Source organism: Lathyrus oleraceus, chromosome 7 (genome assembly GCF_024323335.1).
Source record: "Lathyrus oleraceus cultivar Zhongwan6 chromosome 7, CAAS_Psat_ZW6_1.0, whole genome shotgun sequence".
NCBI classification, from domain to species: domain Eukaryota; kingdom Viridiplantae; phylum Streptophyta; class Magnoliopsida; order Fabales; family Fabaceae; genus Lathyrus; species Lathyrus oleraceus.
This window is the reverse complement of record NC_066585.1, coordinates 442796423-442809265: the sequence shown is the minus strand read 5'-3', so window position 1 is coordinate 442809265 and position 12843 is coordinate 442796423. Positions and strand designations below refer to the sequence as shown.

The following is a 12843-nucleotide window of genomic DNA, read 5'->3' as shown; positions in this document are numbered from 1 at the left end:
TAGTAGCTGGAAGTAGTTGTTCTCAACTGCTTTGGATGAAACAGATGCTGACTAAATACAATGTCACGCAAGATGTCATGACATTGTACTGTGACAACCTGAGTGCTATAAATATTTCTAAGAATCCTATTCAGCACAACAGGACAAAACATATTAATATTCGTCATCATTTTATTAGAGAACTAGTGGAAGATAAAATCATAGCCCTGGAGCATGTTGCTACTGAAATGCAGTTAGCTGATATATTTACAAAGGATTTGGATGCTAATCAATTTGAATGTCTAAGAGGGAAATTAGGGATTTGTATCTATGAGAATTTGTAGCAATTAATTTGCAGTGGAAAAGGTAATAAAAATATTGTCTGCCCACTTAAAATAAAGTTCCCCATTTATGGTAAATCATCACCTAGTATTGGAACTTCCATCTATTGCCTTTTCATACGCAACCTCTACTCAAACATTTCCACCTTCCTTCGGCTTCATCAACCTTCTCTGTTAGGGCAATAGAAACCTTTCCACAAGAACAACAAGATGTCATAACATCCTTCACCATCTGGTTCTAAGACTACCAAACCTGCTCACAAAGATAGAACGCCTTCTATGGACATTCTTGATGTAGATATGTTGGACGTGATTCCCCTGTCTGCCATTCCAGATGACGCTCCTGGTTCATCCTCCACTACATGCCCTACTCAAGGTAACAGTTCCAATATCCCCTCCAGCTCTACTTATACTCCTAGTTCTAAGGATGATATGCATCACACTGATCGTGTTATAAGGAACCTTGTCACGAGAATCCTCAATGAAGGATACTCTGTAAAGGGAGTTTCTACTCCTCTATCAAGAAGGGACCCCTCTCCTGAGGTTGGACCTCACAATGACAAGGAGGATGATTCCTCTAGGTCTGAAAAAGTTATAGCTGCTGAAGGATTATGCTTCTTAGGGCAAACTTTATCTAGTAAGAAATTTGTGGCATCACCTACTACCAATGCTTCATAGTCTATGAAGCATGATTCTACAAAGAAGGTGATTGACCTAGAAGATGAGAGTTCGGGTGATGAAGATGATATCTTGCTTCATCACTTGAAGCCTAGTGTGGCTAAGAGGATGAAGACCAGAAAGGGTAGGTCTGTGGCTGAAATGATGACAGCGAAAACCGCTAAGAAGGCTACTGCTGTAGGCCCCTGAAAGTCTTGGAGCAAAGTTGAGGTAAAGAAGAGTAAAGTGAGAGAAATTTCTGAGTCAGATGAAGATGTCGAAGAAGATGTCCCTGACATCTCCCCTGTCAAGAGGACAACTGTTAGGAAATCCCCTACAAAAGTTGTTGTTGTACACCTGGACAATATCTCCTTCCATCTTAAAGATGGAGCAGCAAAATGGAAGTTTGTAATCCAAAGACGGGTGGCTATGGAGGTCAAAGAGGTCATGGACCTTATTAAAACTGTTGGACTAATGAAAACTGTTGTTGGGTTATCTCAGTGTTATGAAGGACTGTTGAAAGAATTTGTGGTCAACATCCCTGAGGACATTGCTGATAAAAATAGCAAAGAGTTTTGTAAAGTGTTTGTAAGAGGGAAGTGTATCACCTTTTCTCCAACTGTGATTAATAAGTTTCTAGGAAGAGGAACAGAAGGTGCATGTGAACTAGAAGCCATAGACAATAAGGTCTGTAGGGAAATAACTGCAAGACAGGTCAAGGAGTGGCCTAGAAAGATGCATCTCCCTACTGGAAAGCTAACTGTGAAATATGCTATTTTGCACAAGATAGGGTCAGCAAATTGGGTACCAACCAATCACATCTCTACCATCTCAAATGCCCTTGGAAGGTTCATCTTTGCTGTTAGAACCAATCTGAAATTTGATTATGGTAGATTCATGTTTGAACAAATTATCAAACAGGCTTCTATAAATGCAGTGAAGCTGCCCATAGCTTTTCCCTCAATGATTTGTGGGATTATCCTGAGCCAACAACCTGGACTTCTGAGCACAAATGATCTTCCTAGTAGAAGAAAACCTCCTATATCAGTTCATTACAAATTGTTTGAAGGCAGTCATGTCAATGACATTGTCATGACATCTGCTGTGAAGAAGTCAGCCTCACAAGGTAGTCTTATTGTTGAACTGAAAGAAACTTGTAAAGAATTGGATATAGGGATAAGGGTGGCAAAAGCCAGGAAAGAAGCTTTGGAGGCTCTGATTGAAAGCTTGGAGCAAGCTGATAGAGATAATGTTGGACATGCCAAGGAAACAAAAGCCCAAACCTCTAGTGAGAGGTCTGAATCTAAAGATGAAACAAGTGGCAGTTCTGGTTCTGAAGCTGATGAAGATGCAAGCTCCTCTGACTAGTTTTGTTGAAGTTATCCCTCACTCTTCTGATGGTGTGTTGTGGTGGATGTTCTGGTAGTTCTTTTGGCAGTCATGTTCTGATGCCTTGATGTATTTTTTTCTGGGTTCTTTTTGGTTTTTCTGGATTTTTATCTCAGCTTGTATAGCTGTGTATGCTTGTGGTTCTGTAACACCTAACAATCTGCCTTGACATTCTGTGTGACATTCTGTTTGACTAATAGACATTTATTTTGTCTCTTTGGTCTCTTTTGGCTAAAAAGGGGGAGAAGTAGCTAAAGTAGCTATGCTATAAATAGATGACAGATGATGTTGAAGAGGATGTATATTGGAGATAATCTATTTAGTACAGGTGATATTGAAGGTGATGTCAGATGGGGAGGTGTGTGTTACAGGTGATGTTGAAGGTGATGTATATGTTGAGCAGACTAAGAGGGAGGAGGAGCACAAGCGCATGTGTGTTTAATATGTGTTTACTAGTTGCTATCTTAGCTAGTAATGTGTGTTTTAATACTTCTGCTGCTAAAAATGATACTGTGATTATACTCTTATGAAACAAATGGTCTGATGTATGTTTTAGCCAAATTTGCCAAAGGGGGAGTTTGTTGGTTCTATGTGTTGACATCAATTTTGGTAAAACCTAGAGTGTTCACAAGTGGTCACAAGTGTTGTCTTAACATGAGATAACATGTTCCTGCATGGTGTTTAAAATGTGGATGTGCAGGATTTTCCTGAGATGTCAGACCCGATGTCAAGACATCTGTATAGAAAACATTCAGTCTGAATGTTATGTATTGTGTGATTGCGCTTTTTATGCTAATCTCTGTGTGATTGGTGAGATGATTGAACGCGTCATTCAATCAGTAATTAAAACCAGATTGACTTATTTTCCAACAAGATATAATCAGCTGTCATGAGAAGATATGAACGGAAAATAGTTTTTGGGTTTTATGATGTCCAAGCCCTGCCAAACACTTCTATATAAAGGGCATGGAATACCTGGTTTTAATACACAAGAAATAACAAACGAAATATTGAGAGAGAATAAGGGTTTTATTCTTGTGTGGTCGTGTGTATTGTGAGTCATTCACTCATCCATAGATGATTTAATTGGACTGACTTTTGAGTTGTAATTTGTCAACTCTAAGCTTTGAAGAATGAGTGTGTGTTTACTTAGTTGAAGCTTTTAAGCAAGATCAAGTATGTGTTCTTGAAGAGTGTCTTCTTTCATTGTAATATTTGTTTTTACATCACTGCTGTGATTGAGGGGGAGTGAGTAGGATCTCATATCTAAGAGTTCTTAGATAGAAGTCACACGGGTAGAGATTAGGTGAAAAGACTGTAACTTGAAGTTGTTTACTGCGAGTCTTTGAACTAATTTTGTTTAGTGGATTTCCTTCCTGGCTTGGTAGCCCCCAAACGTAGGTGAGTTTGCACCGAACTGGGTTAACAATTGCTTGTGTCACTTGTATTATTGTTCTTTATCTTTTATCCTGATTATATTGTTCAAATATTAGTGTCGTGACATTAACTTCGACATCTCATATTTGATACCAGAATTTCAATACTGCCGCAGGCTAGAAAAGAATATTAGATATCCACGAACTAGAAGAACTTAGGCTAGATGCGTATGAGAATGCCCGAATCTAAAAAGAAAGAACAAATAAATGGCACAACAATCGCATATTAAGGAAAAAGTTTAACCAAGGAGACAAAGTACTCCTGTTTAACTCCCGCCTCATACTCTTTCCCGGAAAACTTCGTTCTAGATGGCTCGGTCCCTTCGAAATCACCAATATCTTTCCGAATGGAGAAATTGAGATAAAAGGAAAAATGAGCGAACCATTCATAGTAAACGGACAACGTTTGAAACATTACCACAACATTGATAACAATGATTTCATTGGAAATCTTAAGCTTGTAGAGCCTTGCACTCATTCAAAAGAATAACGCATATCCTATTTATGTCGAGCTTACGACGATAAACAAAGCACTTGGTGGGAGACAACCCACACTTTGTCTTTAACTATTTAATTGCATTACCCAAATTTATAATTATTAATATTGCTTAATTTTAATTTCTTTGTTTTCTTCTTTATTTATTTCTCATAAAGTTAATCGGTACATTTCTGTATTATTGACCATTACTAACTTAATGCTATTATTTACTTGATTTTATCTAGCTACTAACTATCACAATGCAACAAGTAGATTACATGGATATAGTCTTCAGAGGCAGAGCTCAAAGGAGACGTTTTGAGGCTCTAGCTCAGAGAGAAATGACAATAACCCTATACCCAGATGAACACACCATGACCAAATTAGGAATGAGAGACAGTGCTATGTTCCTAATTAACCAACTAGGCTGGGACACCTTTGCTATCAAGAGAAAATTTAGTTCCATCACTAGGTTGAGTCTAGAATTCCTTAGCTCCCTAGTGTACCTGCCAAACCATGGTATGAGATTTAACAAAGGCCTAATCACCTTTAGGTTGTTTGACAAAGACTACCGCTACACCCACAAAGAAATGGCTGAACTCCTAGGATGTCCTAATGGACCTGATATCTTTACCATTACCCAGGAAGATATACTTGTGGATAATCAATTAGACCTCTTTTGGGGTAGCATCACTGGAAACAACCATCCCGAGTCAGACCTTATGCAATCAGAAAACATCCATAACCCTGCCATTCGTTACTTTCATAAGATCCTAGCTCACACCCTATTTGGAAAGGAAAAGAACAGAACCTTGTGTCCAAAGACGAACTATTTATAATGTATTGCGCATCACAGACCCGGCCTATTAACGCTGCTACATTCATGATAGCTAATCTATACCGTATAGCACAGGAAAACTATGGACCAATCTCAATGGGAGGCTTAGTGACCATGACAGCGCATGCAATGGGACTACATTACCCAGTCGTCAAGGTTTTACGACCTATGAACATCCAATTTTGTGTCAACATCGGCATCATTAGGAACATAGGCCCGGATGTGTTTGAATTCCTCATTAACAACCAACCAGTACACCTGTTTACCCTGCCAGACCCTAAGACGAGTGTACATGATAGGAACAACTGGCTCTATGATTTGGATGGACCACCACCCCAAATCAATGATCACCATGACAATTATCTCTCTGATGCTGAATCACATGCCCTAGTTGTACCTGTTGCACCTCTCACCGATCATGTTGCTGCCATCGAAGCTGTTCAGACAGGTGTCGTCAATCTGAGAGGCGAGCTGGGCACCCTCCACGTGGAATTCCACGGCTCTATGGACGTAGTGACAGAGAACCTGGATCATATTTACCAGCACTTCTACTCGTTCACTCCTTCTACCAGTAGTTTCCATAATGGCTGATTTATTATAGTGTTACCGATTTACTAACTTTTATTTTATTCTATTTTCTTATTGGAATTTTATTGTTATTTACTTTTACACCTTGGAATTTATTTAATTACTTCATTTCCTTTTATTCCAGTAGACAAATTATTTCATCTTTTCCTGTCTACATGATTCTTTTATTTGTCAATGTTGCGATTAAATTCCATTCCATTATATCATGTTTATTGTTCCCATACACTATAGTTTTGGTAAATTAAATTCCATGGTCAAAGCAAAATCAAAGCACACACATGGGAAACTACAATGTATGTGGTGCCTGTCACACACAGTTGTGGCGCCCATGTGAGGGTTGTGGCGCCCACCACAAGGCCCATAGTGGCGCCCGCCACCAACACCAAAAGTGGCGCAAGCCACTACACAAGCCTGCACGCGCAGGCTATTTATTTTGGACCATTCAAATCACCTTTATTGGGATATACCTTGCATGCAGACAATGCCTTAATGCCATTCAACCACTTTTAAAAACTCTTGGACCAAGGCATTGAATATCGTAATTGCTATTTATTTACCAATTAATTTTCCAACCACCATCACCTCTATATACACCACCAACATTACCTCAAAAAACCAGACCTTTCATCTACATATTTCTCTCCTCTCTTGCTTTATTCTCACTATATTACACAAGGAGTGTGAAATCCATTATGGCACAGATGAGGGAATACGAAATAGTTTTCAGAAATGGCAAGCCAGACAAATTACAAGAGGAGACGTACACGTCTCTAAGCGCCAGAAAGATCGAATCAACAAGGTATGCCGATGAACACTGTTTATATGCCTTAAGAATTCAAGATAGTGTTAACTATATGCTAGATATTTTAAATTTGAATTATTTTCTATCTCTCAAGGACCCTGTCTATGCTCAACTAACATTAGAATTCCCGAGCTCATTAATCTTTAGTCCCACACCCAACACAAACTACTCCAGTGGAACTGTCTAGTTTTGTTTATTTAACGTCGAATACGCCCTTACATTTTCCCAACTAACGGACCTTCTACATTTCCCCCATGGGGATTGTGTAGTAAGTAAGGTCCCAGATACTGAGGGTTGGCAACGCGCCTTCCAACCATTTTGGAGGGCAATAACCGGTACAGTAACTCATAGTTTTGAGGGAAATAGAGCCACTTTAATTCAAAACCCGGCTATTCGATATTTCTGCCAAATATTTGCGTGCATCATTTTTGGCCGAGCAAATTCTAACAAGGTGAATGAAAAAGAACTTTTATATTTGTTCGCCACATTTTTGCCACAAAAGGTGAATACCGTCCTGTTTATGCTATCTCACATGCAGGCCATTGTCAATGTGAAGCGAGACCCGATTATTTTTGGAGATTTAATAACCTCCATAGCTCGATTCCTAGGACTCGAAGAAAAATTCTCCAGGCTAACCCCACTCCCGCATCATGCCATTGACATTGACATGACAAGGAGCATGAAACTAGTAAAATGAAGGAGTGACGGTAGATTTAATTTAATAATTGCTAATAATGTGTTACAAGATTTTATCCTCCCAAATCCAAATCGCACAGATGTGCGCAACCCGGATAATTATTATTATACTAATGATCTGGTGCCTAAACGAGTCCCCGTGCACATTCGTGAGAATGTAGCTGCTGGAGGGGACACCGATGAGGATCACATTCCGGAGCAAACTACTCCCGCTACTGACCCACACACCACACACACTTCATTTAAAAATGTTGCAGGTACATCTCCCAGTCAAAGACCAAGAAGAAATGTGGCACCAGCCACTCTTGATGAGATCTATGCTGAACTGCTACGGCGTAGAGAATTAGACGCTCAACGAGACCTACAGATCCAAACCATGTGAGCTTAGCAAACTGAAATGATTCAAATCCTTCGCCAAATGTAGGATGATCAGCACGACTACGCTTTCAGAACCGAACAGAACATGTGTGGCTTGATCGATGCGTGTGGAAGATCTCCAGAATTATAGTCCACCTCATCAGCCAGGAAACGGTGGACGTCCACGTACACGTGGCAGAAGGCGTCAGTAGTAGAATAACCAGGTTCTACCTTTATTTCCTATCTTATGTCGTTGCATTGGGGACAATGCAAGATTTAAGTATGGGGAGGAAGTTTTACCGCTTTTTATTTACCGCTTTCTAGTTAGATTTAAATTATTGTTATTTCTTTTTGTTATTTTATAATTTTTATGGTTATTTTAATTTTTGTTAAAGTGTCAGTCGAGTTAAATATCAATGTGATGTCGAGTCTTTATGCGTGGTTTCCGTTATTTACTAATTCTCCTATTTACTTAAGCCATAAAAAAATTTCGCAAAAATCTAGACTTAGAGATACAGTGCATCTTTTGTTAAAGTCTATACTATAAATCAAATTGAGGTTGAATTGTAGAGATTTGGAAAAACTTTATAAGATCGGTATCGTTTTAACTCCTTAAATCTCCCGAGTATAAGATATATTTGAGTACTTGTCATGCCATAGCCTTAAATTCTATCCTTTAATATTTCCTTAAGTAGTTTATCTATCAGTCAGCACCATCCTAAGGACACACTACGCAAGAAGTCGATGCAAATAAGTGTATGATTTCAGGCTTAAAAGAAGAAAAGATTACAAAATGTATGAAAAATGTTGTTCCCTCTAAGTTAGGTGATCCTCACCCGGTCATTTAGCCCAACGGTATAACCATCTTCAATTGTTACTTGAGCCAAAGTGCGAAAAAGAAAGAAAGAAAGAATGATGAGATCATAGTCACTAACAAACTATCTTGCTATGAATGTGAAAGGATAACAGGCTTATTGTGATTGCACCAGAATGAAAAAGGATAAAAAGAAGGTTTAGTAAGGCAGACTTAGGAATGACAACATGATTCAGATTGGTTTGTATATGAGGGAGACTTATGGTTGCAACATTGTGACTATGTGTTCTAATGATACCCTTAGTGTGGAAGTAAGTATCTGTTAATACAATTTGGAACCAAAGTAAAGTTTATAGACTAGAATGAGTATCCGAATGCGACTGTGTTTTCAACGAGTCTTGATAATATATGCTGTAAACATTTTACAAAACTTTTTATGTACGCGGCATTTGCTTGAGGACAAGCAAAGGTTTAAGTATGGGGGAGTTTGATAACGGGAAAACGTATCGTATTTTTGGCTTCATATACATTTCTTTTTACTCGATTAACACTTATTATTACACAGTATTTTATGTTTATTGCAGGTATTTATCGATTAAAACGTTTACCGTAAGAAAAATGGAAAATAGCAAAAAGGAAAGAAAAAGGCAACAAAAGAGAAGAAAATGAGGTTTCCAAAGGGATAATGGGCCACCAAAGCAAATGGGCTTGTGGCGCCCATTATCCAAAGAGTGTGGCGCCCGTGACATTGGGCTAAGAGGGAGGTGGCGCCCGCCACCAACCTTTGACAAGTGGAAAACGGTTGCTACAAGAGTGGCGCTCGCCACTCATCATGAAGTTAGGGTTGTGGCAACTGCCACAACCTAGTCTTCCTATTTTTCCTCCACTTTTTTAGCCACGATTTCCACTACTTTTGCTACAAATGAGGAGTAGGGAAAGGATATAAAAAAGATCTCTCGGACTCGAACGAACGCACATTCTCTCTTCTTCCATTTTTTAGTTTACGCTTAATTATTTTTAGCACTATTTTTTCTTTTAGTTTTCTAGGCAGTTTCTTACCATTGTAAAAGTGATAGTTTCTCCACATCAGGGACTATAACGGTTTATTATTTTTTTACGCATTTGGGATTCAATTGTAAGGATAATTCATTGTCAAAGTCTGTCGGAATTATTTTAATCGAAGATTCAAGATTCAGTTCCAGTTCTTAAATTGCAATCCAGGTTTTATTTTGATTAGTGTTTTATTTATTTATGCCTTATTGCATGTTTAATTCCCCAATCACCATGTCTATTACCGGATCCATGTCCGGCTAAACCCTTAGGTATCGGTATGTAAAGACCGTCGAAACGACGGGATTCAATAAATAATTGGTGTTAGTTTTTATAAAACTTATTTTTCCGGTTTTAGTTTCTTATTTTAATCAAACTGTTTTTCGTACGAGAGTACAAAACAAACTAAGGTTACGGTCAACAAGAATGAGAGTTTGAGATTTTAACAAGATAGCTGAAACTAGGCATTAATCCTAAACACAGCGAGAGCGCTTTAGGACTAATTAGACTTTATTTATATTCAAAAATTACTTTTAAATTCAAAATGAGGCCGCGAGAGCCAAGCATTCTGGTTTAGGAGTATGGTCAAAGTCAATAATAACGAGAGTGTGAGACTAAGTCCTTTCTATAATTAATTTCTACTGAAGAATATTTTAATTAATAAGATTACACCAACTATCTATCGAATCCCCAAAGTTTGATGTATTACATACCGATATCCCCTATATCTTATATCTTCATCTTTATTCTATTTACATTATAGCTATTTCTCTTCATCCCTTCAGTCTTAAGAACAATCATTAGCCTTAGATTTACATAGTAACATTAGACCACGATACGCTCGATTATTAGTCCTTGTGGATTCGATAATCTTTAAAACTATGCGATAGGACTGTGCACTTGCAGTCACGATTCACATAAACTTACTAAGTCGCGATCAGTCGTAAGTATAATGTTAAGGAAAAAAATATTTTTTTTGTTATTTTTATTTGATGTAATATGTTATTAAATAATATTTATTCATTTTTATCATATCTTCTTCATTTATTATATAGTAATTTTTAGTCTAATAACCAACATATTTTTTTTTCTTTCTTTTGGTTTTGAAGGTTGAAAAAAAGTGGATACATATCACTTTCGAGATTTGATATCACTTTTGTTTGGATAGTGAATATGTTTTATTGGTCTGTGTTTAAGGAGATATTCACACCTAATGCCCATGTTATCAAGCTTTTAGGAGTTTTGGTTTTTTTAATGTTCTTTTAGTAATTTTATAATGTTGAGGCCTGACAATATATTATTATCTGGTATGATAGATCTGCAATTTTTAAATATTGGGTTATTTGATTATCATATCAATTATATTGTTGTAATCACATGTTTAGACTTGCTTCTAATAATGTTGAGGTGGGCTTGTAATCTCACGTTGTTTGTTTTTGGTATATTTCTAGATAGTGAAATGTTGTTAGTAATTTTTCTTTTCCTTTTTTTAAAATAGATTTTTTTAAGTAAAAAAATAAGTCAAATAATATATAAAAGAATGTGTAGTCTATTTAAAAACATATGGACTATTTGAAAGTCTTAATGTGAAACAGACTTTAAATAGGCTTTAAGGTTAGGTCATATTTTTAAAAAGGTCAGGTCTTGCAAAAACAAGTCTATAATAGGCCATAGATCAGACTCAATCCTTAAAACTTTATTATAGGTCAGACTCAGGACTTCTAAAGTTTGGTCTAGCCTATTATCATCCCTAATTGTAGCTATTGATTCTACGAGAATCTCATCATCTATTGAAGAAATATTAAAATATAAAAGTTGGACCAAGTTTAAGAGTGAGGAAATGAAACCTTTTGAGAAAAAAAGTACTCGAGAAATTATTGAGAAACAAGAAGGGAATAAGCCAGTTGGATGTAGATGGATATATATTGTAAAACACAAATCAAATGGCACCTTTGATTGTTACGAGGAGACATTTGCAATAATGCCAAAGATGAATATTGTTCAAATCTTACTATTTCTTTCCGTTTATTCTGAATGGGAATTACAACAATTTGACATTAAAAATGTGTTCTTGCATGGAAACTTAGATGAGGAAGTGTATATGGATATTCCACTTGGTTTTGGTACCTCAAATGAAGCCAACGAGTGTGTCGATTGAAGAAGGCCTTATATGGATTAAAGCAGCTCATCACAAAGGAAATGTTGTGCTTGGGCTATAAGAAAAGTTAAGGAGACCACATTTTATTTTTGTAAACATGCACAAGAAGGAAAATGGATTATACTTCTTGTTTATCTTAACAACATTATTGTTATATGAGACAATTTGAGTGAGAGATAACTACTTCAAAATAAAATTTCAATGGAAGTTGAAATGAAGGACCTTGGAGAACTCAATTACTTCTTAGGATTTGAGGTAGCCCGCTCAAATAAAGGCATTTTTATCTCTCCAAAAAATATGTGTTTGATCTTTTGCAAGAAACAGGATAACTTGAATACAAACCTACTAGTGTTCCTATTTAATAAAATCATAAGATGAGATATGAGGAGGAAAGTTCCAAAGTACATACGGGTAGTATTAGAGGTTAATAGGAAATTTGGTTTATTTAGCACACACTCAACTTTGGCTTATGTAATCAATGTGAGTCAATTAATCCATAATCTGAGTGAGAGACACTTGTAGGTGATTATTCGTGTTCTACAATATCTCAAATTCACTCTAAGAAATGGACTTCTGTTTAAAAGAGGTGGAAGTCTAACTATGGAGGCTTACACTAATGTTGATTATGCATATTCGTTGATTAATAGAAGATCTACTTTAGGCTCTTGCACATTTTTATGTGAAAACCTTGTTGTTTGGAGGAGTAAAAAGTAAAATGTAGTTGTCTGAACAAGTGCTGAAACATAATTAAGAGCTAGAGCATCTAGAAATTGTGAACTATTATATCATGCGAAAGTTTTTTATATCAAAAATCATGCGAAAGTTTTACTTTTTTAAACCAATGGTTTCTTATTGTGCAGGTTACGTAAGTATTGGCTAAAAGGAGAAAAGGCTGGAACTTCGGAGATTTTTGCGGTCCTATCTGGAACTCCTGACAATGTGAGGGTGAACAAAGATGGTGATTTTTGGGTTGCACTTCCCAATAGAAGATCTATGTATGTATACCTTACTGGTTTATATCCAAGGATAAGGAAATTTATACTTAAGCTTCCTATACCAACAAAGTTTCAATTCCTGTTTCTAATTGGAGGAAAACAACATGGTGTGATTGTGAAGTATAGTCCTAAAGGTAAATTGCTGCAGATATTGGAAGACACTGAAGGAAAAGTTGTTAGAGTTGTGAGTGAAGTTGAGGAGAAAGATGGTCAACTTTGGATAGGAAGTCCTATTATGCCTTTCATTGCGGTTTATAAATTGTAA

General features: G+C 36.9%; 1 protein-coding gene across 1 annotated transcript; it reads left to right on the top strand.

Moving 5' to 3' along the window:
- Window positions 1-599: 599 nt before the first annotated feature.
- On the top strand, window positions 600-12843 carry LOC127104255 (protein STRICTOSIDINE SYNTHASE-LIKE 3-like). Its single transcript, XM_051041447.1, has 4 exons — window positions 600-696; window positions 7255-7461; window positions 8960-8984; window positions 12444-12843. Exons 1-4 carry the CDS (start codon window positions 600-602, stop codon window positions 12841-12843), a joined length of 729 nt encoding a protein of 242 aa, XP_050897404.1.